The following is a 24315-nucleotide window of genomic DNA, read 5'->3' as shown; positions in this document are numbered from 1 at the left end:
CAATTCCATATATGAATTTATAGATGATTGACTCATATTATTTTGATCAAATCTTGACGAAGTGAGAGTGTGCATTCCCTATGTCCGATCTCGTATATATTTTGATGTCTGCCATGTAGCATTGGATGTAGCGTTGTAAGGGGAAAGGAAATTTCGAGATCTGCCTTGAATTTATAGTTTTAAATAAAGGTAAACTAATTGAAGCACGTGCTTTTAGTCACGTGACAGAAACTCTCAAGGACCCCTCGATTTCAACGCTTCAACGTCTCAAGTCTCAAGTCTAAAGTCTCAAAGTCGAGAAGAATAAAACACGTAATCTCATTTAAAACACACTCTTTTTCTTTAAACTTCCATTTCAAAGGGGGTTCGAGGACCACCACCTTTTACTCATATCGGTTAATATTTCTTTCTTTTACCTTTTTTTTTCTTTTTTTCTTTTCCGTATTATAGTTTCGGAAATTCCACAAAGCTTGCTGGCCGAGCAAGTGCCCGTAGAAATTTATTTTCACTTGTTATCAATTGTTATCTCTTACTACATACCTGTAATTCCAACACGCCTGTCATGGACACCACCATGGATATAGGTAATCATTCCTGGCTGAAAAATCTCAACCTGGACGCCTCCGGCTTATTCCTCCTGGGAGTTACCATCTGTGCTTTCTTGATACCTGTGGTTCTTATTCTACCCCCGGTTGGACTCCAGAAGAGCGATGCCCTTATCCAGACCCACACAAAGGCAGGCGTCGAAGGCTCAAAGAGCAATTTAAAGAACCAATACTCGGCCGAACATGCCCCGCGAGAGGGCGAGCCTCCGAAGGTTCACAGTCTTGTTATTTACCCCGTGAAATCATGCAAGGGCATCGAACTGAAGAGGAGTAAAGTTTTCCCGACGGGGCTCCAGTTTGATCGTATTTTCATGTTTGCCCAGCTCAAGAGCCCCTTTCCCGTAGCTGTCGACTCGACGGATGAGGAAAAATCAGAGCACAAGTGGGAGTTCATCACCCAGCGGCAGTTCCCTAGGCTGGCGAATGTCACCGTCGATCTCTGGTTGCCAGATGAGATGAAGCTGCGGAAACAGTCGATGAAGTCGACGGAGGCCTTTGTGATCCTGCGTTTTCCTTGGAAGGAGGATGGCTGGCGTGGGGTTTGGTCTACGATCACGGCTAAGCTGGCAAGAGGGCGCGCTGCCGAGCCTGAAATAGAGGTCCTGCTACCAGTAGACTTTCCTTCGACTGAGGATATAAAGGAGAGGGGTTACACGTTCGGCGATGTCAAGATATGGAAGGAAACTATCAACGCTCTTAACATGGAGAAGGATCTGCCCGGGGAGCTGCAAAGGTACTTAGGTGTCAGCAACAAGCTTGCTCTCTTCAGGGTCGATCCGGGACAGTTGCGTGAGGTCTATCGAACCGCTCCAACCAAGGAAGAAGCTGGTTACCAACCCGTGACCGGATTCCAAGATGCTGTATGCCCGCCACTTATTCCAAATCTTTCAGCTTCTCATACAAAACTAACATTGAGCATAGTTTCCTCTTCACATGATGAACCTAAGTAGTTTACAAGCATTCAGCTCAGAGGTACCAAAGGACGACGATCTAAAAGAGCTTGACGTGCTGAGGTTCCGGCCTAACATAATCCGTGAGTAACAGCCACTGACGTACCTAAACTATATGCCCCCGCCCTCTCTAACATGCGTACTTTCAGTTTCCAGTGCCGAAGCTTATGACGAAGAAACCTGGAAGCAGATCCGGCTTAAGCCGGGAAGTTCGGGCTTTTACAACGACTTCGCATTCCACGTCTCATGCCGAACCGTGAGGTCAGTGAACCTCACAATCCCCCCTACCTTACTGAGCTACCATCCTGCTCGCTACTCGTTGTGGTATCCACGTATAAGCTAACCCCTGTATATCAGATGTAAAATGCCTAACGTGGACCCAGCGACAGGCGTCCGCCACCCAACCGAGCCTGACAAATCGCTCAGGGCGAAGCGGGCTGTCGACGAAGGGGCGCCGTTCAACGGTTGTCTAGGCATGCAACTCACTCCCTTGTTTGACCCTAGCCTGGGAGAAGACCGTGAGGGCTGGATTGCAGTCGGTATGACAGTAGAGGTCGAGCAGAGGGGACACCACGTGTACATCAAACAGTAAGGCGCCCTTGCTTGCCGTGCTATCAGATAGACGAATGCACTTATATATATAGAATAAGGAAGCGTGCCTGATATATTAGGAAGTTGGAGGGGGAGTGTTACACCATTAGGGAGGGAGACTCATAATGGACACAACCACTAGAACTACAAGCCAGACAATAGACAAGGAGACAGAGTCAAAAAACCTCAGCACACGAACTAAAACGAGAGACATGACAAGGTGCAATGAGATCTTGTGTTGGAATTTATCATAAACACAGAAGACGACGACCGCCGGATCTAAATGAAAAAAACGCTCAACACATGACAGCCTCATCCACCGTCGATCGTAAAACCATACAGGCGCGGTATATCATCCATTCATCCGTTCCCATCTTGCTTCCGAATCCAACCTTGGAACGACATAACAAGTAAATGCTCTACGGTCAAGTCATGCAATCGTGATAATTTTTTTTATTTGACCGTCCACACCCAAACGGACGCAAATCCTCTCAAAACCCCCGCCACACCATCTCCGTAAACGTGCCAGCACAGGAAAAAAAAAGATATATCTCACACGAACCCCAGGTATCTTACTTAAAGTCCGCGGCTGTAAGAGCCTGTACCATACTGGTATTTTCGCTAAACCGGGTGCGGAAGATGCGGTTTGCGTTCTGGAACATGCCGTCTTTGAGGGACACGACGATAAACTGGGAGCCCTTGAAGCGCGTCTTGATCAGGCGGCCGATATTTTGCGTGTGAGACAGATCAAGCGCGGCATCGACTTCGTCCAGAATGTACATGGGCGCTGGCTTGAACTGGAGCAGTGCCATGATGAGCGAGAGCGCCACGAGGGACCTATTATTATCATGGTTAGCGGTGTGGACAACACCGTAGAGGTAGTAATTATAAGCTAGAAAAGGAAAAACAGAAGAGAGCGTATGAGATGAAGACTTACCGTTGACCACCACTCAGCTCCGTCAAGCTCTGTTTCCACACCTTGCCCAAGCAGACCTTGACCTCCAAACCCTCATTAATAGTTTTGCCTTCGGGCGGATCTAGCTTTGCGAAGCTACCACCGGGCAATAGCTCGGAGAAAATTTGACCAAAGTCACCGTTGACTTTTTCCCAGGTTTGAAAGAGGGCTTTCTTCTTGTAATCGTCGAGGCTGATGATGGTTTCCTCGATCTTGCGCTTGTCACGAATGACTGTTTTCATCATGTGCTTAAGCGACGCCTCCTTCTTCTCGACGCTATCGATCATGTTCATGACCTTGGGGTTGATCTTTTTCTTCATGCCTTGAAAGCGGTCCGTGAGCGTCTTCAGCGTTGCTTTGCACTCTGTGATGTTCTGGCCCTTGAAGTCGTACGGTGTTCCGCTACGGCCAAAGTTGTCCTTCTCTTCGGCAATCCAATCGAATTCCTTCTCCAGGTTCGCCACGGCTTGTATCGCATGCTGCTGCTCCTTGTGGAATTTATCAACTATATGGCCAAGCTTTTGCTTTTCGAGGCCTTCTTCCGCAATCTGGTTATTCTTTGACCGGATGGCCTCTTCGAGTGCATGCAGCTCATCGTCAAATCCGGTCAGTTTCGCTCTTTCGTCGTCAAGCTGCGCTTGCGCAAGATCATGAGTTTCTTGTAACTGTGATTGTTTCTTGACAAGATCCTCGATCTCTTCTTGTTGCGATTTAATGGCCAATTCAACTTCTTGTAGTTGTTCCCTTGCGGCCGAAAGATCACCGGATACTTGTTCCGAATCCAGCTGTGCGCCTTGAAGCTCCTTTTGCAATGTCTTGACGGTGCTCGAGTTCTTAGCCAACGTTGCCCGCAGCTTGTCCAGAGAAGCTTGAAGTTCTACCAGTTTTGAATCTTTGTTGTTTTCAAAATCTTGCATATCCTTTTCTATCCTTTTGACGTCTGCACTGGCTTCAGCCTGTCTCTTCTTAGCTTCGGCGCTCTCCCTCTTGAGTTGTATGATATTCTCTTTCATATTCTCCACCTCCTGAATGATTGATGATGAAGAGTTGCCGCTAATCTGCTCTTCGGCAAGTTTGATTTCATGTGTCTTAAGATCAAGGTCCTGCTTAATCTTACGAGCCTGGTCGATCTTAGACTTTTCTTGCGAAATCCTGTTTTGGAGATCGTGCAAAGCACGCTCAGCTTCTTTAAGCTGGCGATTGATCTCGTTTAGTTTCTGCAATGTAACTAATACACCGCTAGAACTTGGAGCGCTACCGCCTGAGAGTGTCCCTGAAGGATCGTACACGTCTCCCTCAAGAGTAATACTCCTCATTCTTACATTGGGATGGAAGGTTACCTTCTTAGCCGTCTCCGCATCCTGGCAGATTAACCTATTGCCAAAGACAAACTCCATTGCTGCGGATACCTCGTCCTCGTAGCCTACTAGTGATAGGGCGTGGTAAACCTTTCCAGGCGCAATCTTTTGGGCTGTATCGATTGCCTCACCCGAAGCTTTGAATGCTGCAATATTGTTTTGGGGAATAAATGTGATTCTCTTGCGTAGCTTGCCGCGTTTTATTAGCTCTGTACTCGTGGACGCGCTGTCTACAACAACATTGTAAAGGCGACCACCGGCGCATATCTCTAAAGCCATGCCAGCTTCAGTATGCTCCTTGTCGAGGGTGAATAGCTGAGCGACCAGCCCCTTAACTTTCGAGCGATCGAAATTAGGAGTTGGATCAGCGTAGTTGAAATCGATATTGGCGACTTTACGCTTCAGGGTATCTGCCTCTTGACGCAAGCCTCTGATGGTCTGCTGCAGTGATGCCTCCTGCTTGTACATCTCCTCTTCTTGTCCTGGCTCAAAACCGAGCCTTGAAAGTTGAGCTTCTAGCTTCTGCGATTGGGCTTTCAGGCCCTCGAGCTCTTTTAATAAACCCGCATTCTGTTCCTTGGCCTTTCTAGCGCGAGGTTCTTCCTCCTTGATTCGTTTCTCGAGATGGGCTATTTTTATTCTAGCCTGCTCCTGTTCGGTAGCTGCTGCTGCTACTCGATTCTTCGCATCTTGTAGCTGGCCTTGGTAACCGCTTTCCTGTCCTTCCTTGGATGCAACGCCTGTTTGCAATGTCTGAAGCAACTCCTCTTTTGATTCTGCCTCCTGGATCTGCTTTTCGTTTGCATCCTTGGCCTCGTCGTACTTGGCCTTGATTTTCTCGTAGGCTTTTGTTTTCTCCTTCAAGGTTGCTTCTAATTCAGCGACATTCTTCTGCACCGCGATCTTCTTCTCTTCTTCCTCAGCTTTGCTAGACTTCTTTAAGTCCATAACGGTGGCGAGTCGGACCAGCTCGTTAGAGTGTTTCTTGACTTGATCTTCTAACGCCTGGGCTTTCCCTCCCTTTCTCAGCTCTTTATCCCTCTCCGCTTTTACTCTCTTGACATCTTCTTCGAGATGAGATATCTCGCTCTTTAGCCTAGCGGCGGAATCTTCGAGGTCTTTCTGTCGTTGCTTCTTATTCTCCAGGTCAGCTGCGGACTGTTCTAATCTCTCCTGGTACTTCAGGTAATCATGTGCGACTACCACTCTCGTTAAGCGCTCCAAGTCATTTTGTGTTTGCTGAAAATCTAAGAAAGCTCTTTTCTCCGTCCGTAACTTCTCGAGCTTGGGCTCAATCTCGTCGCGTAGGAGCTCCGTGATCTCTTGTAATTTCATTTCCTTTTTTGCCATAGTTTTTAATGCCTTATCTCTCCGATCCTCGAACATTCTTGTACCGGCTGCTTCCTCGATCATGGCTAAAATCTCTACTGCCTTCATATTCAACACTTTGGTGATTCGACCTTGCATGATTAGGAAGTTGGGATTATTTATGTTCAGCTGTACCGATTGGAAGAGGTTTTGGACTGTCTGCTGTTGAGCTCGGTGCCCGTTTATTAGGTACTTTGACGTTCCTCCCAGAGCAATCTGTCTCGTGACGCTGATAGTGGCATATTCTTCGAACCCAATGGGCGACTTCTGCTTATCTTTGTTGTCGAATACGATCGTGACGCTGGCTTTCGTGACACCGGCTTGGCCACGCTTATATATTAGGTCCTGGACTCTACTATTAGATCGTCCGAGATGGAAATTTTGGGGATATCTTCATTTCGCACCTGTAGATTCTGGGCTCGCACAGTTGACATATTTGTGATACCGAGAACGAAGCAGATGGCGTCCAAAATATTAGACTTGCCACTACCGTTCAAGCCGGTAATGGAGTTGAAGCTCTCATCCCTTTGCGACGTTAGTTTTATAATTGCGACATAAGGGGGGGAGTATCCGTTGTTTACTAACCATCCTGAGATGACTGTTCTGACGGCGTAGGACTTGAAGCCCTTTTAAAGAGGTAGGTTAGTAAAGATAGTAAGAAGGTTAGTTATACTATTCTAGAGCATACATACATCTATAATCACCTCCGTAACCCTCATGTTGGCAAATGCGAGGGGATTCGCATGTAAATTTTGGTGGTGTTTTTTTGTCTACTTTTAGTTGGCAGTACCTAAGCTAAGGCTGGCAGGTATTTTAGGTATTTTCTGCATTCGAGTCACTGCAAGGCATGTATTAAAAGCCGTTGCCGACGCGATCAATATCAACAAAAACAAATTAAAAGAAATAAGCCTCCATGATTGGCTGTTGGTTTATTGACGTGGGGTAACTTTAGTCGTTTCTGCCCTGATTATAGGTACCTGATTATTAAGTGTTCTCTTAGACAATACATATGGAAGGCGGCAGGAGATGGCAAAAACCACAGAAGCTCCACTATACCTCCTAGCCACTACCTGATTTACTATTAGCCACATGTATGTACTTCGTACCTACCTAGGAGGTATGCATGTACTCCCTCACCCCTCCATCGCATATTAAATTATTTTCTACATTTTCTCTTTCTTTTTTCTTTTTCTTCTTCTTCAGCTCTCTTTGCCTTTTGGCTTAGATCAAGTGTAGTATCTGTTCTTTTCAGTTTAATCTCTGAAAGAGTCTTACCTAGACTCAATCGTGATTATTCTTATTTTTGCGCAAAGGGAGCGTATCCTCTGTGCTTGCGCATGATGGCTCTCCTACTGTGTCCCTAGTATCACACTACCTCCAGGCGATGCGAATATGTTTTCATTGTTGTCCCTGGCTTGCCCAGGGCTATGAAGAAGACGGGTACCTATCGGATTCCAGTTTCTATCTATTAGATACCTTGCTATCAGTATTATTTCGATTTTATCCGATGTACCTACCTCTGATAGAAGTAGGTACTTGGATAGGTGGCTTGTCTGTCTTCTAGTTGGTTCCCTTGTCAAAGGTGCTGTTTTTTTTATTCAACTTTGTTTTAGGTATTTAGCATCAGTGTCTCAGCCTTTGACTGCTGAAGATAAAAATCCGATTATGTCTTTCCCACGTGCTTTGCACCTGCTTGACGACTTACATAAGTACCTAACATGGCCGGTTGCAGTGATCGGCATCAAATTGTTGGGCAATGTTACGTCCGGATACATAGGTACCTAGATACATAGCAGATACAGGTATACTGTTAGGTAGGTACCTACCTGGTAGTCAAAGCCGATAAGCCCGCTAAATCAGGACTTATAATAGCATCCACACGCGACTAACAATCAATTGTCCACTGGACGTCATCTACAACTTAAGCCAAACTTCACCCTGAAACCCCCGAATAAGGCCTCGTGTCTTCGTCTATAAGTTCCGTGAGGTCAAAATACCTGGGTGGGAAACGTCCTTTACATTAGTAGAGGCCACAGAAATGGCGGACGAACAAGTGTCACTCACTTCCCTAATCTTGATAATTGTCCTTGGTGGCCTCATCATTCGATACTTATTCTTTTCGCCTCCAGCCCAAACATCACGACCACGAGATGCCCAAGCCATATCGCGTGCCAGGGAAGCAGCAGTAGAAAGGGTACAACAGATTTTTGGACCGGATCGAGTTGATCGGAGGACTATCTTATGGGATTTACATCGTAATGGGGGGAATATCGCGGCAACTACGGAACGGATATTAGCTGGACGGATAGAAACCGTGAGTCTCTCCCATAAAGAATTACGGACGCGACCCTCAGTTGTCGTATTCCTAACTTTTAATATGCCAATTCATGCTAACTATTCGCGTTTCCTCTTAGCCCCCCGTCACATTCCAACCACCTCCTCCCCCGACTTCTCCTAGCCCTTCGGCGACACAGACGCAGCCCTTCAAGGCACCTCCCAAGCCTGCCGAACCGGATTTAATTACTCGGTATAAACTACAGGACAAAATCAGGACCGAAAGCGAAAGTGAATCCTCCGCAAAGTCAAAGGCGTGGAGCTCTAACCGAAACGAGCGACAAGCATCCCTTCAACGAAGGCGAGACGAGATGATTTTGGCAGCAAGAAGGAAAATGGAAGCCAAGATCGCGGCGGAGAAAGCTGCTAGAAATGTGCAACAATGAGAAAAACAAACATATACTTGTATGGTTGGGTTAGTGACCAAGAGTCTGGATCACCATGAGGGAATTGTATATTTCGAATTCAACCCTCAAGTTGAAGGTGATTTGTATATCGGAGTTGATGTACATGTGAGGCGTACCTTGGTCTGAAACAATACTATAGACTTGGAGTCAAGGCGGGCAACATTGATGCAATATCTCTGAACACCATTGTCATTACACTAAATGATGGGTAGTTCCGCAAATATCTTTAGACTATTGTTTAACCAGATTCCTCCATAGATTTCTATAATGCTATTATATGCAAAGCCTACTATTATTATGCCCAACAAAGGATTTCAGAAAAACAGAAAAAGAAAAAGATGCCGCTTGATGTGTTTCCCATGTGTCCATATATCCACGCCATGCCAAGCCAGAAAGCAATGCAAAGAACTGTTGTGTCATGTCTCATTTCTGCCTCTGCTCAATCAATTGCAGACCCTGTCCAATGCCATCATGGACTCCTCCAGCAACGCTCTCTATAGTCCAGGCAGCAAGTTCAGACATTGCCTTCCCGAGTTTACCTTCACTCATGGCGGAAACTAGATATACTGTGTCAGCAGACGAGTACTTGCGAGGGCAATGGCGGTACTGTTGGACCTTGGCATCTCTCTCGCGGACTTATAAATATAGAATACGTTACGAAGTTCGACGTTTAGGTTAGGTACGTTTAGAGCGTATGGCATATAAAGGAAAAACAATGTAGTTGGGTCAACTTACTCTTCTCACTCAAGACTCCGCTCTGCTTCCCGACGGTACTAGCAAAAATGAAACTCTTAGAAATGATGTGCTGCGAGATGTTGTACTGGCGCTCGTAGTATGCTCCGGCGCGGATGGCAACTGCGAAGAAGGACAAGAGTAGCCAAACAAAGATAACAAGGCCCGTAACGAATCCCTGAACAGCTGAGTGTAGAAACGTCTTCGCTCTATCGGATGGTCGCCACCCGGGTCTACCTAACCCGCCCTCGATCTGGTCGTTCATGTCTATCTGCAAGCACGATTTTGGTAACGCTCGGCGGATGATGCTAGCTTCGTCGTCGTCCATGTCGTCCGGGAGTGCCTTGATCATATACGCCACACTATCGATATACGACTTTCTCGCGAAGGTTAGGTCCGCCGTTTCCTGGGACGCCGATTGCTGCAAAAAAGCACCTAAATACTTATAAGCAACCTATGCACTTCTCCAAGGAAAGGGACAAGAATGAATACACATACCTTGCCTAGCATACCTCCAATCTACACCGGAACTTAGATTCATAACGCGGCTGTCGGGAACGGATGGCCTTGGTTTGTCCTCTATAAGTCTGCTGTTAGCAACGCCTGCTGCTGCTGTGGCGCATGCTTGCAACCCGACAATTGCATCCTCGTCTCTCCTCGTGATGACCACGGGCTCTAGATTATCCTGAGATGTTAGGGGACGCTGTTGAGGGTGTAAGACGGGACGACTTGTAGATCGGCGGAGTGACTGGAGAGCCGGAAGTCGGGACTGAACTGAGGTAGGCAGCATGTTAAACACTAGAATTAACATGTTCTGCTCCATCATCGTGTCTCTCTCTCTACCCGCCTCTTCCCCGTTCTTGACCTTCTTAGACGTTGTTGTAATGTTAATGGTTCTAGTGTTTTCACGCCGCTCCTCCGATTATTGCAACTAAAGAAGGATACCGTTAAGTAAATTAGATACGTAGGTAGTTAGAATAATTACGGCTCAGTACCTCGGAGCGAAGTTCGGTTCACGGAGCAAAGGTTGTATTACCCCCCCTGTACCCAAGGCCAGACTTAACCTTTGCCTGGGTGTGTACCTATGTCCGCGTTGGACGGGAGTTCCCAGGAGCGCCAGGGAAGATATACCCTATTCCGGGCGAAGTCTGTAGGTCCCTAACTGCCTAGGTTAGGCCCTTATTTTTACTGTAAGAACTGTTGGCCGTCCACTTAGCTAGTCGCTGCTGCATTGCCACTGTTTCAACCCCCGAAGGCCCACCTCTGTTTTCGCAAAAGGCGTTGTCGTTTGAGATGGCTGATAGATAAGCGACTTTCACATGCAACCCTACCGCATGCCAAGAATGTACCTACTTATAAGTTATACCGACTTATATATATTTAACCATGATACCTCCCAACACCGACCTCGAGGGTTAAGGGTTCAAAGTTCCTTCAATATAAAAACTTGTCTTCTATACGTCTTAACTTAGTTAATTAATACCTAATACGATAAATATCTGAATTATCCTCCACCATTAGAAGCGGTCAGGGCCGACCCACTGCAAGAGGTACCTATCGAAAATTATTTGGAGCATGTGAACGTGAAGAGAACCTATGCCTTCACTTTTTAACTCAAGGGTTTTTTTTTGTCGGAGTGGAAAGGGATTCAGGACTTGATCTGATTGGCTTAAAAAACTTAAGGCATTTTGTCAGCCCTCGGGGTGACCTCCACTAGGTACTACAGCTTAGCGTCTGCGTGGCGCGGAACTTGTTGAGGTCCTCTGTATGTAGGTACAATACTACATAGTAGTTGTATGTGCGTACCTAGGTAGTGTAGCTCTTCAAAGTTCACACGCATGTTCTTGTATGTACAGAATCTTGCATGGATTTCGTGCATCTGACCTACTACATAGTATGATATTTGGTAGGTATAGGACGGCTAGATGTCAGATGATAGGTAAGAACCTTAGGTACTATAAAAACAGCCCGTGTAGATATCATAGGTACCTACCTAAGCGGACTATGTAGCCGCGTGACTTCTACCTGATTGACACTCATGATTATGTTCTCTGATTAATGAGAGACTGACTGCGCGAATAAATCCAGTGTAAAGAAATTGATTATTATTTATTGGAGATACCTACCAAGTTATAACAGTTGGTACAGTACTAGATGTATGGAAGCCGCAACATTAAAAATACACGTGGGTGTTGACGAGTCAGGATATCACAATTGGTAAGTCTGAGTTATTATTTCGGGAACCTAAAAGTTGGTGTGACCTGCCGGCGGGTACTTGGGTAGTCCGCTTCGGCTCTTCCACCGTTGGAGCTTGGAATGGAGGGGACTTGGAAGGACGGGAGGGGGGTTGTCGGATCATACTTTAACCGTGCCTATCTGCAGTCTTACTAGGAGGGACTGATGACCAAATTTGTAGTGGGCTAAGTGGGTTTCGCCAGGATCTGGGCCTTTTCCTTAGCTCATGTTCCTAAAGAGAAAAAAAAAAAAAAAAAAAAATTTCGAGTTGAAGAAATTCAAATCGCCTCCACCACGCGCCTTATTTCTTCTTCTATAAGGTCGTGTGCAGGTAAAACACTTCCTCCAATACCTCAATCGTTACTTTCTTTGAGGCAATTACAATTTCTCTGCCAAGATGCTCAAGTCTTCTTTGCAGAGGCATGCCCGCCTGGGCAACTTGGCCCGTCGCCAGATCTCGACCTTGGTCTCGCAGCAAATTCGCTCTCGACCGGTCGTAGCATCTTGCCAGAGACTGGCGCAATCTGAACGACAGGTCGTTCCTCTCAGACAGATCGCACTGCGACTATATTCTCAACAGTCTGCCGCAGCGCCATCAAGCGCGCGGACTGACGACTCCCCAGCTTCCATATATAATGTCACCCGATTCGAAGATCTAACAAAGCTAGGTGTTGATGAACGGATTATCCGAGCCATCACTGTGGATATGGGATATGATACCATGACTGAAGTTCAGTCCTTAACTATCAACCCAGCTCTTAAGGGAGTCGATTTGTAAGTAGAACTTGATATTTTTCTTCTTCTTTTCCCCTACTTCTTCAATTTTTAAGCTAACTATTGTAAAGGGTGGCCCAAGCAAAGACTGGAACGGGAAAGACATTGGGATTCCTCGTCCCTGTCTTCCAGCGTCTCATTGCGTCTGATTCGAGTCTTGCATCCCCGCAACACCGCATGAGGGCTTCCTCAGAGGATATCCGTGCTATAATTCTGTCTCCCACTCGCGAGCTAGCAGAACAGATTGGCGTTGAAGCCAGGAAGCTAGCCCGACACACGGGAATTGTCGTCCAAACCGCCGTTGGTGGCACAAGGAAGCGGGAAGCTATGCACAAAATGAATCGGGAGGGATGCGACGTGCTCGTTGCCACTCCCGGTAGACTTTACGATATCATGACTGATCAGAGTACCCGCGTTGCTGCGCCCAGAATACAATCGTTCGTATTGGACGAGGCGGACCGCATGCTGGATGTTGGGTTTGCGGACGCTATCCGTGAAATTGTAGACATTCTCCCCCCAATTCGCGAAGTTGACCGTCAAACGCTCTTATACTCTGCAACTATTCCCCGAGATGTTGTACACCTAGCCAAGAGCATGGTCAAGACGGACAATTTTGATTTCGTGCAAACCATCAACCCAGACGAGACCCCGACCCACGCACGTGTGCCGCAACATCTTGTGGCTACAAAGGGTTATGAGAATTGGTTCCCAGCTGTCATGGAACTTGCCGACCGGGCAATTGAACAATCCAAGCAGGACCCTGATGCCCTCCCTTTCAAGGCCATCATCTTTTTCTCAAACACTGCTACCGTCCAATTTGCCAACCGCGTCTTCAAGAGTACTTATCTAGGACATAGGTTGAATGGTGTGCCGATCTTCGATATCCATTCAAAGCTTAGCCAGGATACACGAACTAGGAACGCCGAGGCCTTCCGCCGTGCCCGGACCGGTATTCTTATCTCTTCAGATGTCACCGCGAGAGGAATGGATTTCCCCAATGTATCCCACGTCTTTCAATTAGGCCTCCCCCCTGACAGGGACCAATATATCCACCGAGTCGGCCGAACAGGTCGTGCTGGAAAGAATGGAGAGGGTTGGTTGATCCTTTCTGAGGACGAAATCAAGGAAGCTCGTTATCGTCTTCCTGGCTTGCCCATTAAGCCTAACCAGACTGTTAAAAGTGCAACCCACGTCCCAGGACAGGGTACACCAGATCCAGAAGTGGCCAAATATTTCGACGAGGTATCCAGGGCCTACGAGCGTGCCCCACGAGATCTCTTTGCAGCTACCTATAATGCTATGCTTGGCCAAAAGTTCGGTAGGACTCTGAACGTCGAGGCTATCGTCCGACTCCTTAACAATTGGTGTTTGAATGGGCTTCGTTGGGAACAGACGCCTGCTATCAGCCCCAAGTCAGCCAAGAACCGTGGCTTAGATAGAGTACCTGGAATCAGGATCGGAATCGATACGTATGAAAGAGATGATGATCGCCGAGGTTTTGGTGGCGGGTTTGGTGGCGGCCGAGGTGGTGGCGGTTTCGGTGGTGGTTTCGACCGACGAGGTGGTGGATCCAACCGAAACGATAATTTTAACTCGGGCTCTCGATTCGGCTCTAGAGATCGTCGAGACAACGATCCGTTTTCCCGGCGCATAAATACGGATTTCGACTCTCGAAGACAACCTTCTCGAGCATCGTTCTAGAGAACTCGCGGCTTCTTCCGGAATGGAAGTAGTAGTTGATTTCCTGAGATGCATCGTCTCGTGCTTAATTTTCTAATGTACTATGCTGCTTCGGAAACCAGACCCCCTTCCTAGGTATATATGTATGTGGAGGATATGGACCCGCACGCGCCCGTCGGCGCAGAGCTTGGGACTGATGATATGCAAGTACTTCAGAACTGGCAATACGTCCCACCGGTAGATAGATCTACATTTGTGGAGGGGGTCCACAATCGGAGTCAAGGTTGTCTTGCTTGGTTTTACGGAACAATTCAAGGCGTCGGGCGGTCACTGGAAAAAGGGGCCGCACGGCACGGAAATCTCGACTATTTGTACTATAGTGTAGTAAGATGGCTCGTAACGATAGATAAAATAACACGAAGCCAATGATGCACCATCTTGATCTCATGATATGGCTCAGTCACCAAGTCTATGTATTTTGACTTAGCTTAAGTTAGGTAGTTGACAGCATAACTTGCTTGTAGTAGGTTCCTGTCTTATTTTTATATATATACCTACATACCTGCGTATAATTATCCGGACAAGTTGCGTGATTATTAGTTTTGTGGCAAGCCTAGCTAAGTTAAGCAATGAATTGCCATAAATCCTCAGGTATGTATACCTGGGAACAGATTAGAGACATACCTATACAAGCACAAGTAGCTCAGGGGAGCTTACATGCGTGTGTACATATATAGGTACATATAATAATATATCTCAAATATATCCAGTATCGTTACATATATCAATAACGATTATCTTAAACGCCCCAAATGCAGATCCAAGATTATAAGGTAGGTAGGTAGCCAACGCCGTGTTATTTTTTTTCTTCTTCCTTTCCACGCTGCCAAATTCCAATGCAAGCGGTCTTACGCTTGCCCTTGTAACAACCTATTCGCATCCCATAATAATAACCTCTCATCCCACCCCACAGTCGCAACCCAGCCGCCAACGCCGAATAAGCACCAGTCGACGCCCGTTACGAATTCAGTGTGTCTGTTCATAATACCGAGTTGGATCCCAGCCTTGACTGGTGATGCCTGTTGCGCCGGCATCGACGACCCGTCCGTCCATAACCGCACCGTCATGTCGTAACTCGCGCTGATCAAGATATCGCTGGCATGCGGGCTCCACGCCAGCCTCCTAACAGCGTAGTCGTGGCCGAGCATTATAGATTCGGGCCCTGCTGAAGGATTCCTAATGTCGAACGTCCGTATTACCTTATCCACACCGCCCGTCGCGATCACCGTGTGGTTGTATTTGTTCCAATCGTGGGTGAGGATTTCCCCTGGCGCAGCCGGGGGAGTTGGGCCTTGGAGGGGCGGGACGGGAGGAGGTACGTGGACCGGGATTTTGGTTGTTAAGTGATATTGGGCGCTGACTGGTGTTCGGAGGTCGAATATGCGCAAGTGCGAATCTGTCGATACCGCGGAGATGATATTTGGATTGGATGGGCAGTACGATGTACTATATGTACAATTTCCGATGGGTAGAGTATTGATGGATTCTTTCCTAGCCGGCGACCACTACTCAACTCTGTTTAGAAATCCTCGGCGCAGTACGCACTTATATGAGGTCAAAAAAAGAGGGTACGTACGATCTTTACCGTCCCATCCCACGAACTAGAAGCAAATGTATCTTTTGTGACAGGGCTCCACGACACCGAGAAGGTCTCCCTCTTATGCTCGTGGAAGTTCATTACGGGGAATTCGTTAACATTCATATCGTAGAGCTTAATGGATCCATCACCACACGCGACCAATAACTGGTTCTCGTTGATCTCCGACCAGGCAAGGTCATACTGGGCGTCGTTCGTATCGAAGCTGGGATAGGAATCAATCTTTAGTTCGTCATACCAAGCTAGAGGTTATAGTTCCAATCGGCTCACGTCTTCTCGATCTGGACGCCCTGCGGCCCCAGCCCCAAGCAGAACAGGCGGCCATTGCCTACAATGCCGTAATTCGCAGCGGATGCGACGGCGATGCGCGAATCGTAGTACGGCGAATATTTGACGGCGTAAGGATTCCAGCCAGGCGTGCGGAACTCTAACATGGCGGCCATTTTGCTTTAGGTAGCAAAGCTAGAAGCGGAAGCACGAGCTCAAACTTGCTGGCGCATAATAGTCTAATTACAGGTACCTAAGGTTGGATAGGTTGGAGGTAGGGAACTTGAAGATTAGATTGACAGCTGAAGAATGACGATGAACTGAAAGCCAAGACGTGGGGCCTCGGTATCGTGGTACCTTTGTAGCCTATGTGGGGTTGTGAAACAGGGCCGCGGGGGTCTCAGGTCTGTCCTCGGTCCAGCAGCCCTATTACCTACCTAGGTACCTTGCTACTTTGAAGTTTGAGTACCTTGAGGTCCCCTGGAGTTGCTGATTCATACAAGGTACAAACATACCTATATCTAAGACCACCTTCGCTAATAAATAACTCCAGACTATTTCCACCTTCATCTTCTAGGCAACAAAGCTAAGACGGAGAATTTAATATGTACCTGTTATTCCGTCATTCGAGGTTTGGAGAATTCTCACCCACTCCAAGGAGACTTTAAAAGGTGAAAAATACCTACACTAGAAATGACGCGGTTCATTTCATCTTGGGAATTCCACATTCTACCTTATAAGCCATATCATGGACTCGTTCTTGAAAGGAACCAAGCGAAAGTCATCCGCATTAGAAGAAGACCCATCCTTGGTCGACGATAATGAGTCAACAGATGTGAAACTGGCAATTCTCTCATCATTGCACACCAATATTAGCCAGGAAGCCTTACTAGAAGCCCTCCTAGCGCATGACGGCTCTGTTCAGGCTGCTTCTGCTTCTCTAGCCGAGGATCGATTAGCGTCGCCAAAGAAGAAACGAAATAACGTTATTGGGTATCAGTCTTCGCTCAGACTATTTGCTAATAAAGCCCCAGCTGGAGAACGGTCCGTGTCGCCAAAGAAGGCAAGACCTCTTTCCAAGAAAGGGACAACCCTTCACTTGTATGATCCCGAGGATGTAGCTGAACATACACCTTGCAGTATCATCCATAATTTTTTGCCCCCAGATGAGGCCAATGAGCTTCTCAAGGAGTTGCTAATCGAATCGGCTTCATTCGATAAGATCACATTCAAGTTATTTGATAACGTGGTCCAAAGCCCACATACATCGAGCTTCTACGTGGGAACAGAAGCCGAGATCAACACTCAAAAGCATGACTATTTTTACAACGGCGCACGATTAACAGACGTTCGGCCTATTACTCCTCAACTTTTGCGTGTTCGGCCAAAAGTCCAGGAGGCGGTGAACAGAGAAATCCAGAAACGTATCAGGACTCATTACCCCGGCGGACAAAAGTTGAAATACCAGTCTCCGGATCCATGGTTACCAAATTGTGCCTTTGTCAATTGTTACAACGGACCTCAGGAGAGCGTTGGCTATCACAGCGATCAATTGACCTACCTAGGCCCCCGAGCTGTGATAGGCTCCCTTTCCCTAGGGGTAGCAAGAGAATTTCGTGTTAGACGGATCACGCCAAAGGACTCCGATGCTAGTCCTACGGATGATGCGGACACTGAAGGGCAAATCTCTATACATCTTCCGCATAATTCTCTCTTAGTGATGCATGCTGAGATGCAGGAGGAATGGAAACACAGCATCACCCCAGCTCAAGCGATCGACCCTCATCCCATTGCAGGTAATCGGAGGATTAACGTCACATATCGCCACTACAAGCCAAGTTTCCACGCGAAGTATACCCCGAGATGCAAATGTGTTATTCCTGCTATACTGAGAGTTGTTCAAAGAAAGAAGGAAAACCAGGGGAAATATTTCTGGATGTGTCATGGAGGAAATGTGCCTGGTAAAAAAAATTGTTCATTCTTCCAATGGGGCGATTTCGATGACGATGGGAATCCTAGTTGGGACAAGTCGCGGTATAAAGTTGCCCAGGGGAACGGCCGCTCAGAGGACAGTTTACGATGATCAATATTCGGAGCCCTTATCACCCTATCTTGACCTTAATACAAAACAACCGAAACATTACCACGAACAGAAGACTATATTGCACTAGCTTGGGTTTGAGTGGAGGTAAAACTTCGATACAAAGGAGTATACCGGATAAGAATCTCCCCGCTCTCACTGCTTAATCCCGATATATACCTCTCTTGTATTTCGGATTTCATGGCTCAACATAAAGTGGCGGGCGGCTATAGCCATCCACCTGCTTCACGTTCAAATCGCCGACGTCTAAGCCGTTCAAAGCCCTCAGGTTGATGGGTGTAAACGCAAACGCTCTCTTAATGAACTCCCTCTGGTCTTCGGGTAGTTTATTGAGCTCCTCCTCAGAGACCGGTGGAATATGATTATGAATCGATATTCCACATGTCTTGCAGAAAGACTTTGCGAATAGCTTGGTGCCAAATTTATAGTACGCGATGTTTTCTTCACCCTCAATCTCGACCTGGTCTTTTTGAGGATAAAGCCATACATAACCCATCTACGGCGAGTTAGCCATAAGCCGCTAACCAAAATAGTTTGGCAATATTAATGCTTACCCTGTTGCAATAGCTGCAGTTGCATTCGGAGACAGGCTCCTCGAAACTCTTATCGAGAGGCTTTGATTTTAATGCCAGTCTCACTGCACCACAGTGACAGCTACCGGTATAGATCTTTGCACCTTCTATCACGGCTTTCGGTTCTGGTCCTGTGAACTTGGGCGCCTTATAAGGCCCCCTGAATTCCTTGTTATTCGCACTGGGAATTGATGGAAGATGACTTGTCAGCGTCGACGCTTGGGGAACCGATGCGGGTATGGAAGGCAACTCACTAGAATTTCATGATGTTCCATACGTCGACGCCTTGGCCATGCTGAAACGATCGGACCTGAGATAGATGATAAGCTATTTGCCGGCGTTACCCTCTTCGGCACCTCTGAATAAATGGAGACTACTTACATTTGCTCCCATTCTTGGCTCTTCGCCGGGCTTGGGAAGTGTCTCGTCTCCGACAAACAAGAGTTGAACTCCACAATTGGGGCAGAACTAATTTTCCCCTCACGTCAGTCTAACGAAAGCGACACGACCCAAAATGGACTATTTTTACGAGCCTTATGGTTGATTGTCTTCTCCCCGAATGTATAGTTTGCCAGAGTATTGACGTCGCCTTTGACGAAGCGGATGTTGCCCGGCTCAGGGACGACCCATAAAGCTCCCTTCTTATAGCATGAGCTACAGTTGCACTCGAGGACTTTGAAGGCATGAGGCATCTTTGCCTCGTAGACATAGGCACCGCAGTGGCAGCTGCCTCGGTAGGTTTTCAGGTCCGCAGACATTCCGTCGATGAGGTATCTGTAGGGTTTTAGTTCTTCAGCCATCGCACCTTAACGAAATATCGGGTAGCGGTATAAGAGGCTATTTACTAGTCTTGATATGGGGTCTCAATCGGTGCCCAAGGGTCGGTTGGAAGTTATATAAAGAGTTTTAATAACCAGTACTGACTCTTTTTTTCCAGTTCGATCTGGAGTAAAACCAGACTACATACACCTATCACGGTGCGACTGAAAACTTCACCCGGAGATTTGAGACCTTCTTAAAGGAGTTCCCCGATTCCAGAAACGAGCCCGATAGCCGGTAGCTAAATCCCGCAAGAAGGATAGCATTGTGTTTTATGGAACCCCGGAACCAAGATTGAGACCTGCATATCACTTCTGGTAACTCCCAAGATGGAATGCACTCCAGCCGACGAATTCCCCCCAATGCTAGGCAGGTATAATAAGATACATACCTAGCTAGTATAAGCCGACAGCCGCAGTTAGAGAATTATAAAAGCAGTGGAGACAGCTTTAAACTTATGCGTCTCTTATGCTTGTAACCTTGCTTCGAAGCTGATTCTTTGTAATTCCTATATACGAAGACTGATTTATCATTCCTCGGCCGCGGTTTTAATCTCGTCAGGATCTTAGGTTGACGGACTGAAGTTGACTCTGGATGATGACTCATTCAATGTGGGAACAACTTAATAGTATATTGGTCTTAGGTACCTATCCTTGAATTCCCATGGGCATGGGATGTAAGTGTATATGTATTCCTCTGACGAGGGATTCCAAACGCAACGATTAACCCCCCCTCGCACCCCCCCTCTCCGAAGAGCCAAGGCGAATCTTCTTGTTCGTGCTGGACTTGCATTACCATCTGTCGGCCAACTAGTGGCCGTTCCTTTGTGAATGATAATGCGATTTAAGGTAATTGCTGACCATACAGGAGCGGACATCAGCGGGAGACTTGACGCACGAGCGCATCCTTGGTTGCGTTTCGGCGGCGGGGGCGGGGGGAACCGGAGCCGTCCCTAGCCAATGATTTTACAAAAAAGGTATGCTTCCGAGTAAGTACAGGTAGTATATAAGGTATAAGATGATGCACCAAGGACCTGGAAAAAAGAGAAGGAGAAAAAAACCCTCCAAAAAAACCGGCGGTTAAAAAGGAACAATCTAGAGCTATAACAATAAACAATGTGTACCTAGGTACCTAATGTTATACTTCCATACCTTTGTCCTATAAATGTCACTTTGGTCAACTATATGGAAAGTACCTAACTTACTATAAGTATAATGTATAATACGGATACTGATAAGATAAGGTAGGTACCTATCTAAGTGGGGATTTGCAAGCTGTACCTTAAAACTTTAAGGCCCCAGCCACCACCTTAAACAATCCAGTGCCGGCCAGTGGTAGACCAATGGTATGTAGACCAGACCTGTGATAGACCAGTGGTGATTAGAGCAAATTGAACTTGACGTGGGGCGCGACGGATACAACGCGATTGTTGGCGCCTGAGTCCTCTTTTCACTCACATGCTTCAGCCCTTTTGTGCGTTGTGCGTTGTCCAGTAGACCATCACTTTTCATCCATCATTTTCATCCACTTATTTTGTTGTTCTCTTTTTTGGAGGGATTTGGATTAAAATGTCCACGATGGCATCGTGAATCCTGCGCGCGCCATTTCTATGCTACTTGCTACTTGCTACTAGTTACTAGAACAACACCCAAGCTTGCACTGCACCATCGCACCATTATCACCACGTTTATTGGAAGCCTAATTAATTCTTTAGTGGTGCTATTCATTATTTCTTTTGGTTTTGAGGTTTTGAATTAACATCGGCCCTCGAAACCAAAGCTCGCCATGCCGCCGTTAGAGCCTTCGCTCAGGCTCGCGCGCGATGTGCTCTCGAATCTGGCATCCAGATCACCACAGCCCTCGATAGCGACGCCTACGCCAAAGCCGAATCGGAATCGGAATTGGAACCGGAATCTAAACCTCTCACAAAAGATGCACGACTTCGCCTCCCGCTCCCGCACGCTCCTCCCCCGACTCGCGACGGACGTGAGCACGGTCCCCGAGGGATACGGCCGGACGCCCAGCGGTCCGGACCCGGGCGCGGTGGCCGGCATCGTCCTCGGCTCCGTCGCCGGCTTCCTGCTGCTGCTGTGGATCATATACTGGTGCGTGAACCTGGGGGCCACCGCGACGCCCGTCGTCGTCGTCGAGGAGGCCTCCGCGAGCGGCGTGGGCCGCGGCTCCTCCTCCGTGGTGTCGTACCGCTCGCGGCCGAGGGTGCGCCGCCATCACCGGCGCAGCCACCACTCGCGCGCGTCGCAGCCGTACGCCTCGCCGCCGACGCAGCCGCCGCCACAGCAGCATCATCGTCGAAAGGAGACCGTCGAGATCACGCGGCGCGACCGGGTCGTCCGCCGCTCCGTGTCCTCGTCTCCCGCCCGCGCGCCTGAGGTCGACCAGATCGTCGTGCTGGAAGAGCACGACAGGTCCCGATCAAGATCCCGATCCCTATCCCGCTCCCGCTCTCGGTCCCGAGCCCGGTCCTCGTCGAGAAGCATCAGCCGCCCGCGGCCTCCGCTATCGCGGAGCGACGCCGACGACGACGAGATCGTGGTGATGGAGGAGCATTCGACGCCGCCCAGGCGGGCGAGCAGGAGCTACAGACGGAGGAGCAGCGAGAGGAGGAGCGAGAGGAGGAGCGGTGCGCAGTATAGGGACGTGGAATACCGTAGGAGGAGTAGTTCCCGAAGGTGATGATGATGATGGTGGTGGTGATTTAATTAATTACAGCGGGGAATTTGGATGAGAAAAATGAGCAAACCGAGCGATTTTATTTTTGAAGAGAGAGAGAATCTTACGGCCACATTTTTAAGCGCAACACGGACGAATGAATCTTATGGGAAATACCTACCTAACCTAAGGTTAACTAGAGAGAGCATTTACTGTATGTATGTATTAATTAGTGGAACGGCATGCATGGTGTATGAGATTGTACGAGATGATGATGTTTGGACGATGGTAATATATCACAACATCGGTGCATGCTCTCGTTTCTCCAGCTCTGTTTTCTCTAGCTCTCTTCTGCCTCGAAATAGTGTAAAATTGCCTAAGGTGTTTACTCTATTTCCATAATTCTCAAAGTATAGATTTAAGTTAAAAGTGCTTATAAGAGGTACGTATCTAATTATGAATCCATTATGTCCAGCTACATAACATAGTTTTTCATTAGAGAGTCATGTTACTAATCGTTAAGGCTTTCTTATGTATTGTATGATGTCTATTAGTTTCACATGCTAGGAAGAACCAACGCTGCAAATAGCAATGACATCATCACCCCCAAAACAAAGCTGTATAAGTTTGGAACTTACACTTATATAATACATCAGGTCCTGCAGCTAAAGTGCTTAATAAATGTGCTTAAAAGTACATAAAGTATCTTTACATCCTTGACCCTCAACTTTAAACTCTCCATGTCTTCTTATTACAACCTTTTTTGATCAAAATGGACTATCCCGAGCAGCAGATCCAACACATCATCCGCAGCTTGACGCAATATTCGCACGACGACCAGCGCACTGCTCTCCAAGATTATTTCCTACCCGATGCCTACTTCGTCCATCCTTTCTGCCGCGTGCCGTCCTTCGGCAATTGCAAGATTCCCTACACCGACTTGACTGTAAACTCGCGCCAGTTGGTGTTTTACATCTACCAGTGGTACCGAATCTTGAGCCCGGATATCAAACTTAGCATCGATTCGACCAGTGAGTTTCCTGCATTTCGATCCGCCTTCCAAGTTCATTTATAAAATAAAATAAAAACCCCCCGTGTAAGTTAGGTACCTATACATAAGAGGTTACTAACTTGTAACTTCCCTCCCTACGCACCTAGGCTTCGACAAGGACAAGAATCTTTTATACGTTATGATCCGCCAGACCTTCACCCTGTGGTTCGTGCCACTCTCGCTATGGCAGGCCAACGTGAAGCTGGTCACGGTGCTAGAGTTGCAGCAGCTTAGTACGGATAAGAGCCACAAACCGCTGCTCGGCGAGACGTCGACTCCCGTCAACGGCGAGCGGCCTCCTAAGCTGTACTTCATCAAGGGTCAGCAGGACCATTATCAGATAGAGGATTTCCTCCAGTTCGTCGCGCCGTGGGGTGCTTCGCTTCTATGGATGGCATGGCAGATTTACGCAACGATCATCTGCACTGTAGGCGTGATATTCCTCCGGACCCCCGTCGCCTTGTGTCAGAAATACTTCCTCGGTCGGGATACTAGGGCCATCAAGACGCTGTAGGATGCTTCGTCTCGAGTTTTCGAAGTGCTGCCCGAGGCTTCGGGGGGTGAGTGTTCGCTTCGCAAGGCGATAGGCTCGAAGGGCCGAGACCAAAATAGCTACTACCTACGATGATATAGCTGCGCGTTTAAACGAGGATGACGATAATGGCGAGCGCCAGGGCAGCAGTTCCATTCTTAGACGCCTAATCGTCTCACTCGCACGCCACTAGTATGAGGTGCCTCCACTAAATAGACCAAAACCACAAGACCCTTCGCCCCGTGGTATGCAGGTCTAGGGTTATGAGTGGTCGAGAAAGGGTCGGAAATCGTGCAGGTAGCAAACCGAGACCTACCGCCGAAGACGCAACAACCTAACCACCGCTCTTGTCGCGGAAGCCAGTCAACGGCGGCCCGGTTACCCCAGAGGCCCGTGTCCGGGAAGATGGCAAGAGACCTCTAGCAAAACAAGACCGAACACAACAATGATGTCCAGAAGTTATACTCCTGGCACGTCAAAAGGACCCGGAGGAAGAAAGTTGAAGACGTATAAGGCCCGCGGTAGCGCAGTGAATCGAGATAGCAGAACGAGAGTAAGGGAAATATCTGCAGGGAATACTGGCGACCGGGTCGTTATTCTTTCACTAAAATGTATAAAGATGAATTCCTCTCACCAGGATGCCAGGGCTGGAAAGAA

The 24315-nt window shown here is 47.7% G+C and overlaps 9 protein-coding genes across 9 annotated transcripts; 6 read left to right on the top strand and 3 right to left on the bottom strand.

Annotated features, from left to right (window-relative positions):
- Nucleotides 1–574: 574 nt before the first annotated feature.
- F4812DRAFT_469272 (uncharacterized protein) lies at nt 575–2590 on the top strand (the record flags this gene model as incomplete). The annotated part of the gene is made up of 4 exons (XM_047938862.1): nt 575–1465; nt 1527–1638; nt 1705–1816; nt 1913–2590. 4 exons carry the CDS (start codon nt 575–577, stop codon nt 2145–2147), a joined length of 1350 nt encoding a protein of 449 aa, XP_047793064.1. The 3' UTR covers nt 2148–2590.
- A 4809-nt stretch (nt 2591–7399) lies between these two features.
- Nucleotides 7400–8836, top strand: F4812DRAFT_418852 (uncharacterized protein). The gene is made up of 3 exons (XM_047933287.1): nt 7400–7641; nt 7700–8141; nt 8242–8836. Exons 2-3 carry the CDS (start codon nt 7866–7868, stop codon nt 8545–8547), a joined length of 582 nt encoding a protein of 193 aa, XP_047793063.1. The 5' UTR covers nt 7400–7641; nt 7700–7865; the 3' UTR covers nt 8548–8836.
- A 155-nt stretch (nt 8837–8991) lies between these two features.
- On the bottom strand, nt 8992–10126 carry F4812DRAFT_456761 (uncharacterized protein; the record flags this gene model as incomplete). The annotated part of the gene is made up of 3 exons (XM_047937050.1): nt 8992–9203; nt 9304–9735; nt 9799–10126. The coding sequence occupies 3 exons, from the start codon at nt 10124–10126 to the stop codon at nt 8992–8994; spliced, it is 972 nt and encodes a 323-aa protein (XP_047793062.1).
- Nucleotides 10127–11460: 1334 nt separating this feature from the next.
- Nucleotides 11461–14123, top strand: F4812DRAFT_277112 (DEAD-domain-containing protein). The gene is made up of 2 exons (XM_047930969.1): nt 11461–12309; nt 12381–14123. The coding sequence occupies exons 1-2, from the start codon at nt 11933–11935 to the stop codon at nt 14008–14010; spliced, it is 2007 nt and encodes a 668-aa protein (XP_047793061.1). The 5' UTR covers nt 11461–11932; the 3' UTR covers nt 14011–14123.
- A 544-nt stretch (nt 14124–14667) lies between these two features.
- Nucleotides 14668–16245, bottom strand: F4812DRAFT_277099 (peroxisomal targeting signal 2 receptor). The gene is made up of 3 exons (XM_047930968.1): nt 15917–16245; nt 15626–15851; nt 14668–15554 (listed from the first exon to the last, which is right to left on the bottom strand). The coding sequence occupies exons 1-3, from the start codon at nt 16087–16089 to the stop codon at nt 14898–14900; spliced, it is 1056 nt and encodes a 351-aa protein (XP_047793060.1). The 5' UTR covers nt 16090–16245; the 3' UTR covers nt 14668–14897.
- Nucleotides 16246–16312: 67 nt separating this feature from the next.
- Nucleotides 16313–18589, top strand: F4812DRAFT_277053 (uncharacterized protein). Its single transcript, XM_047930967.1, has 2 exons — nt 16313–18441; nt 18548–18589. The coding sequence occupies exon 1, from the start codon at nt 16662–16664 to the stop codon at nt 17994–17996; it is 1335 nt and encodes a 444-aa protein (XP_047793059.1). The 5' UTR covers nt 16313–16661; the 3' UTR covers nt 17997–18441; nt 18548–18589.
- On the bottom strand, nt 18193–19386 carry F4812DRAFT_456757 (glutathione-dependent formaldehyde-activating enzyme; the record flags this gene model as incomplete). The annotated part of the gene is made up of 5 exons (XM_047937049.1): nt 18193–18510; nt 18569–18767; nt 18841–18896; nt 18968–19035; nt 19116–19386. The coding sequence occupies 5 exons, from the start codon at nt 19384–19386 to the stop codon at nt 18193–18195; spliced, it is 912 nt and encodes a 303-aa protein (XP_047793058.1).
- Nucleotides 19387–21053: 1667 nt separating this feature from the next.
- Nucleotides 21054–22235, top strand: F4812DRAFT_276956 (uncharacterized protein). Its single transcript, XM_047930966.1, has one exon. The coding sequence runs from the start codon at nt 21191–21193 to the stop codon at nt 22097–22099; it is 909 nt and encodes a 302-aa protein (XP_047793057.1). The 5' UTR covers nt 21054–21190; the 3' UTR covers nt 22100–22235.
- A 486-nt stretch (nt 22236–22721) lies between these two features.
- F4812DRAFT_276902 (uncharacterized protein) lies at nt 22722–23872 on the top strand. Its single transcript, XM_047930965.1, has 2 exons — nt 22722–23106; nt 23234–23872. The coding sequence occupies exons 1-2, from the start codon at nt 22848–22850 to the stop codon at nt 23638–23640; spliced, it is 666 nt and encodes a 221-aa protein (XP_047793056.1). The 5' UTR covers nt 22722–22847; the 3' UTR covers nt 23641–23872.
- Nucleotides 23873–24315: the final 443 nt, after the last annotated feature.

Source organism: Daldinia caldariorum (genome assembly GCF_022478825.1).
Source record: "Daldinia caldariorum strain CBS 122874 unplaced genomic scaffold F4812scaffold_3, whole genome shotgun sequence".
NCBI classification, from domain to species: domain Eukaryota; kingdom Fungi; phylum Ascomycota; class Sordariomycetes; order Xylariales; family Hypoxylaceae; genus Daldinia; species Daldinia caldariorum.
Note: the sequence above shows the minus strand (reverse complement) of the source record. Positions and strands in the feature narration are given on the sequence as shown.

Coding starts and splice junctions, on each gene's coding strand:
- F4812DRAFT_418852 (XM_047933287.1), top strand. CDS start 7,866: ATGGCGGACGAACAAGTGTCACTCACTTCCCTAATCTTGATAATTGTC. Junction 8,142..8,241: donor TAGCTGGACGGATAGAAACC/GTGAGTCTCTCC, acceptor GTTTCCTCTTAG/CCCCCCGTCACATTCCAACC.
- F4812DRAFT_277112 (XM_047930969.1), top strand. CDS start 11,933: ATGCTCAAGTCTTCTTTGCAGAGGCATGCCCGCCTGGGCAACTTGGCC. Junction 12,310..12,380: donor GCTCTTAAGGGAGTCGATTT/GTAAGTAGAACT, acceptor ACTATTGTAAAG/GGTGGCCCAAGCAAAGACTG.
- F4812DRAFT_277099 (XM_047930968.1), bottom strand. CDS start 16,089: ATGGCCGCCATGTTAGAGTTCCGCACGCCTGGCTGGAATCCTTACGCC. Junction 15,852..15,916: donor GGCGTCCAGATCGAGAAGAC/GTGAGCCGATTG, acceptor TTCCTATCCCAG/CTTCGATACGAACGACGCCC. Junction 15,555..15,625: donor GGGATGGGACGGTAAAGATC/GTACGTACCCTC, acceptor AGAGTTGAGTAG/TGGTCGCCGGCTAGGAAAGA.
- F4812DRAFT_277053 (XM_047930967.1), top strand. CDS start 16,662: ATGGACTCGTTCTTGAAAGGAACCAAGCGAAAGTCATCCGCATTAGAA.
- F4812DRAFT_276956 (XM_047930966.1), top strand. CDS start 21,191: ATGCCGCCGTTAGAGCCTTCGCTCAGGCTCGCGCGCGATGTGCTCTCG.
- F4812DRAFT_276902 (XM_047930965.1), top strand. CDS start 22,848: ATGGACTATCCCGAGCAGCAGATCCAACACATCATCCGCAGCTTGACG. Junction 23,107..23,233: donor ACTTAGCATCGATTCGACCA/GTGAGTTTCCTG, acceptor CTACGCACCTAG/GCTTCGACAAGGACAAGAAT.